General features: G+C 50.8%; 1 protein-coding gene across 1 annotated transcript in view; it reads left to right on the plus strand.

The window, feature by feature from the left end:
* The window catches only part of Xylt1 (xylosyltransferase 1), a 285,739-nt gene extending 282,586 nt beyond the window's left edge, over positions 1 to 3,153 (plus strand). Inside the window, exon 12 of the mRNA XM_051149273.1 lies at positions 2,577 to 3,153. Coding sequence (XP_051005230.1) covers positions 2,577 to 2,899 — 323 coding nt within the window. The 3' untranslated portion in view covers positions 2,900 to 3,153. The remainder of the gene's footprint in view (positions 1 to 2,576) is intronic.
* The last annotated feature ends 2,847 nt before the right edge of the window (positions 3,154 to 6,000 follow it).

Genomic DNA, 6,000 nt, shown 5'->3' on the forward strand with positions numbered 1-6,000 from the left:
CCACCTCTGCAGGGTAGAAGCACAAAGAGACACAGAGAAATTAGGGCACGCATCAAAGATGGAAGGCCCTGTTCTCCCGGCACCTAGGGCTGGTGCTACCAACGCTGTCTTCCAGTATTCTGGCTATGGCCAAAAATATGACTTGTTGAAATTTCATTTGACCAAGAGTAGGAACCTCTTTAAGTAGGAAACATCTTGTTAATCTCCTTCATTCCCAAACTCTTACAATTTCTATGTTCCTGCTTTTAGCCCTAGAGAGACTCAACAGTCCTCTTGGGTGTGCCTTGCTTTGGTCACAAACTATGTGGACTTTGTAGCCAGGCATCCTGTAAGGCTTACTAAGTGCTGCTGGGTTGAGTGTCCACATTTGTTCTTTGAGGACAACAAGCTTTTGAAATGCTGTTGCCAAGATGAAGAGATGGCAGTCCTGCTTTAGCTGTGGGCTTGTTGTTGAACCTTCGCAGAGCACCGGGGTGGGTGCTTTGGAGTTGGCTCTCTCTGGATTGAACTGACTAGCATCTCCTCCCTCACCTATCAAATGAACACCATAAAAACCATCCCTATATTTTTTGAGTAGGAGGGATCCTGACATAATAAGACCCAACAATAACAGTGCAGAACTTACCTTCAGCACCATCAGCAGAACTCTGTAAAGTCAATGCAAAACCCTGAGAGTTACATGGGAGAGACAGCATGCAGGAGTGGGGGCTCATTGATAAGATGGGGGGCCCATTTTATCAAAGAGGAAACTGGGGCAAAAGTCAGGAGTCACACACCTTGTGTGTGGGATTTGGGCACTGAGAGCTCACAGGCAGAAAGGCTTTTGACCAGGAGGTGGTCAACAAGACAGAGCTGTTAGGAGGGTGCCCCACGCCCACCCTGGCCCACAGTACATGCTTCCAAGGACTTCTCTGCAGTGCTGAGTCCGTGTGCCATGCTTTGGACCAGGCTGCCAGGAAGCAGGAACCTGCAGCTTCTCCAGCACCCATGGCAGTCACTTGAGCTGCTCCTTGAAGCCAACAAACTTGAGTTCACATTGGCTCCAACTCCTTTACCTGTGCGACTGATTCAGTAGAAGAGGTTTCACAGTTCCTGTTACCTGTACCTGGAATTCTCTGACCTTTTACATACCAATCAACACTTCATTCAAATGTCACCTCCTTGGGAACGCCTTCCCTGCCCATCCCAGACCACTCTCTTAAGTCAGAGCCCAGCGAACATTTCCCATAATTGATACAAAGTGAATATTTTCATCTTTTCAAAGAAAATGCTGCCTCTGTCTCCACTACACACCTCCGCTAGAGAACCAGAGCAGTTGTGGGAAATATGTCAGCAAGCAGGCAGAACTGTGTTCCTATGAAACTTTATAAAAACAGAGGGTGAGCTGCCTCTCGCTGAAGGCCCAGAAGGTGCTGGGCTCAGTTCCGCTTACCAGCTCCATGGCGGTCACCACTGCTTGGGACGGCCTTCGTTACGCACCTGTCTCTTTCTTTATTGTTGCCAGTCTCTGTCCACTCTGAAGCTGCTGTGTTTGGAGGCCACTGGAGCGCCACCTCTCTGGCTGTCTGGTTCATCCCACCATCCGGAACAGAAGCTAGTCGCTTCCGTTTAGCGAATCTGTGTCCAAGAAATAAGTCACGGATCCCCTTTCAGATCAGAGGGGTTCGATGCAAAGTAGATGCTGGAAAATTAAGTGTTGAGAGACTGGGGAGGTAGCTGGGGAGGAGGAGTCTGTAACATGCTTGTCATCAATTGTGAGGACCTGAGCTTGCATCCTCAGCACCCACATAAGAGGCCAGGTGTGGCGACACACACCTGTGGCCACAGTGGGGTGGAGTGGGGGTGGAGTGGGGGGCAGTGCTGAACAGGCAGATACCCGGAGCTCACCACCAAACAGCCTAACTGGGCAGATGTGATATGGATTCAGTAAAGGACCTGTGTCAAAAATAATAATAAAGCCTAGGGCCATTAAGATTTCTCAGTGGGAGCCGGGCATGGTGGCACATGCTTCTAATCCCAGCACTCGAGAAGCAGAGGCAGGCGGATCTCTGTGAGTTCGAGGCCAGCCTGGTCTATGAAGCAAGTCTAGGACAGCCAAGGACACACAGAGAGACCCTGTCTTGGAAAAAAAAAAAAAGATGGCTTGGTGGGTAAAGGCGCTTGTCTTAGGAAAGAAGACCTATGCAACACACAGAGAGACCCTGTCTTGGAAAAAAAAAAGATGGCTTGGTGGGTAAAGGCGATTGTCTTAGGAAAGAAGACCTATGCACACGCACACGCACAAGCACACACACACACACACACACACACACACACACACACACACACACTACATATAAGTAAAACTAATAAATTTTTAAAGAATGTATTGTTGAATCAGTACATGTCTGGACCACTGAAGATGTCTGTAAGTGTGTCAGTAAGTCAGTGTGCCATGCACTGCAACATGAGATGGTCAAGTGAGTTCAGTGAGCCGAGGTCCAGTATGCCTTGCTGCTTTGGTTCACAGTAACTAGAGACCTGGTAGATGATATTTTTTTCCTTCCAAATACATCACTGTTCCCTTTGGCTTTCAGAGGAGGCGCTGAAGCTGCACAATGGGCCACCTCGCAGTGCCTACATGGAGCAGAGTTTCCAGAGCCTGAACCCAGTTCTCAGCCTGCCCATCAGTCCTTCCCAAGTGGAGCAGGCCCGGAGGAATGCAGCCTCCACCGGCACAGCGCTAGACACCTGGCTGGACTCGCTGGTGGCTGGGACTTGGACTGCCATGGACGTCTGTGCCACGGGTCCCACCGCCTGCCCCGTCATGCAGACCTGCAGCCAGACAGCCTGGAGCTCCTTCAGCCCTGACCCCAAGTCAGAGCTGGGTGCAGTCAAGCCCGATGGCCGACTCAGGTAGCAGTGGCCACATGGGACCTCTGTAGCCTCAAACTCCCGGCCTCTGACCTTGTATGGAGGGGATGCCTTTTGTACAAGGACCTCTGCCTACTGCAGAAGGATGGAGAGAGGGTTTGGAGGCCAGAAAAGAGTCAGCCTGTGTTTGCCAAGCTGGAGTAGGTAACTCAGTCCCAGGGCCACAGCGGTCTCCCCTCTTCTGCTTGCTTCTCAGTCCTCCAGGGTCCTGTTCTCCCCCTCCGATGGCCTGCACTTGCCTCTCTGGTCCCCCCCCCCCCCATCCCCACACACACAAGTGAGTTTTAAACTTTATTTTGAGCAGCAGAACTTTGTTTACTCAGCACAGTTGGAGATGAAGGTGCAAGATCTGGATGAAATCCAGGCTGCTCTGGTTGAAGCTGAGGTGTGTGAGGTTCCTTCTGGAAACTCAGCCCAGCAGGTGGTCCTGTACCAAGGGCATCTCTAAGGTACCTCTTCTGAACCCAAGGGCTCTGTTCAAGCCAGTTTGACAAGCACTGCCCTGACCAGGGGTGGCATCTGCACCCCGGCCCTTGCATTTCTCTCTTTATTTCTGTGGCTGGGAAACTTTGTGCCCGTGCTAAATGTAGCAAGCTGCTGACGGCCTTGCTCCCGGCCTTCCTGGAGAGACGGAGATGGGGGAGAATTCCAAGGTTCCTGTTGCTGCTCAGTGAGCCGTTTTCTCTCAGAGGTTCGCGAAATCCTTTTGAAGTGAAACAGCTGAGGTCCCCCCAGACGCGTGACTGCCAGTTCGCCATCTGTCTAGGTCAGCCTCTTCCAGGGCTGTCACAAATGATAGCAGGAGCAGGATAAAGCGCACAGAGCCTGAGCTTCAATTCTCCGGCCTTGTCCCTGGGAGACAGCTACTGCGGCCTCTTCGGTACTTGAGAGTGGGAGCAGTGCAGACCCAGAGTTCTGATCTCAAACGGGGATTCCTTGGACCCGGGATTCTGAGCTGGGTGGCTGCACAGTAACACCCCTCATGTTCTGAGGTCAGGTGCCCCAAAACCTTGTGAACTGTGTGCACTTGGTGCTGTTGGCTGTGACCAAACTGCATGGATCAGGCTTCCCACACACAGGAAGAAACATTTCAGATTGGGTCCTTAATTCCATATCCTTCCTTGCACAGGGTGCCAACAGGCTCAGTCTGGCCACACCACATAAAAGGAAGGTTGAGTTTCAAAAGTGGGAAGGTGATTCAAGAAAATAGTGTTATTCATATTGCCTGAGTTACCAGAAACCCAAGGGTTTTCTTGCCATGAGTATTTGGTGGGCACAGAGGAAGAGCACCCCCTTTCTCCTTGAGTCCCCCAAAAAGACAGGGTCCTCTGGGAAAACTTTCACCCATCCTTGTGTCTCTCCCAGAATGGATAAGCTACTTAAGTCCACCTTGAGGACACATCTGGTGTGCATCCCCTTCCCCCACCTAGCACGGCGGGCACAGAGAGGGACCCTTGATATTTATTATTTGTGTGTTTTAGTCAATGACTAATTAGTAGGTGCTGTTTTTTGCAGCTTGTCAATTATGTTATCTTACTAACTGAAATTGCCTTTATTCACAAAAGGCTCCCCCCCCCCCTTTGCCTGTCTTCTTCTCTCATCCTCACCGGTTCTGTCTCTCGGTGTCCATCCTACATTCTTCTGGTTCTTAGAAAAAAGCAGGAGTGTTAGACACCGCGGCACAGTTTCAACCAGTGCCCCCCACTGTTAGGAAGCAGACCTGTTCGGATGGCTGGAACCTCCCTTTTGCTCACCCAGGATGTTGGTCTCATCTGTCCCTCTAGATTCAAAGTGTTGGCATGCCTGAGCCACCCCCTCCCCCAATTACCTGACCCCTGAGTTGCAGACGAGGATGTAATGGACTCGTGGCTTGGGGGAGGGAGAAGTGTGCTGAGTGTAGAACTCTATTTGGTCCACCTAATTACCCCGCGCCAGGCCTCTCCTGAGCATGAGCTATGAGCAGCAGAGAAAAGCAGGCTCCTTCCAAGAGCTGTTGATCTTATGAGGAGGGGTGGGGTCACACCCAGCCAGGGGAGTTCAGGAGTCACAACCATCTGTGCTGGTCCTGGAGCTGCCAGGTGGTCTCCTCTAAAAACCCATAAATTTACACTAGTTTTACAAACTCATGAGGGAGGGGGCAAGGGGGGAGGGGGCCTGATCTCCCATTCTCTCAATGCCTCTGGCCTTTGCCTTGCTCTAAGCTTCCCTGGGACTCTGGAACCTCTAGGAATTTTTCACCCCTCTTGTTCTAGAGACTGGCATAATCTGTTCTGGAAGGTGCCCATTTACCCTGGGAGCCACAGACTCTGAGCCGAGGCCTGTCCTGACTCAGTGGCACTCAGTGAGGACTTCCCTACTGGAACTACTGGGGAACCCTGGAGTGGACTGACTTTGGGGCCACCTTGTGCCCCTTGAGCTCCTTCTTCACTCACCACAACTAATTTTGGGGTGTTTGTTTCCTCTGCTTTTGGACCCAGAGAATAATCTTGCATTTAGTTTTTAAAAAAAGGAGGGGCAGGGGGGATTTAAAACAAGTTCAGCATAATTGAAGAAAGGATATTTTCCTATGGAAAATGACATAGCTCCTTATTTCTCGGTGTCTTCCTGCCTGAAAGCAATGTATTTGCTGGGGGCCGTTGATGAATCAACAGCCTTGGGAGGCGGCTGCCTGCGGGTTTTGAAGGACTGAACATCATTTCTTCGAAGCTTAAAGTCTGCAGAGACAAGAAGCTCCTGACTGAGCCCTGGAGCGTCTGGAAGGCTGGGGGGAAAGTTGGGTAGCCCTCATGGGGAGAAGAGTGATTTCACATAGCACTTCTCCGTGCCATTCGGTAGCTACTCCTCCCAAAGCCTACTTACCAGGCTATGCAGGAGGCTGTGAGTCTTCAAAAAGGAAATTGGCAACTCCCATCCCCCCTTGCTTTAACAAAGCAGTCCCTTTTCCCTCCCGCAAGGGCCTTTCTGGTGGAGATAGGCGCGGAGGCCTCCTGATTTCATTTTTAATTGTTGGTTTAACTTTTTAAATTTAAAGTAAGTTTAGAGGGCATAAACAGGGCTACACAAATACATACATACATACACACAGAG

This window comes from Acomys russatus, chromosome 7, assembly GCF_903995435.1.
Source record: "Acomys russatus chromosome 7, mAcoRus1.1, whole genome shotgun sequence".
NCBI classification, from domain to species: Eukaryota; Metazoa; Chordata; class Mammalia; order Rodentia; family Muridae; genus Acomys; species Acomys russatus.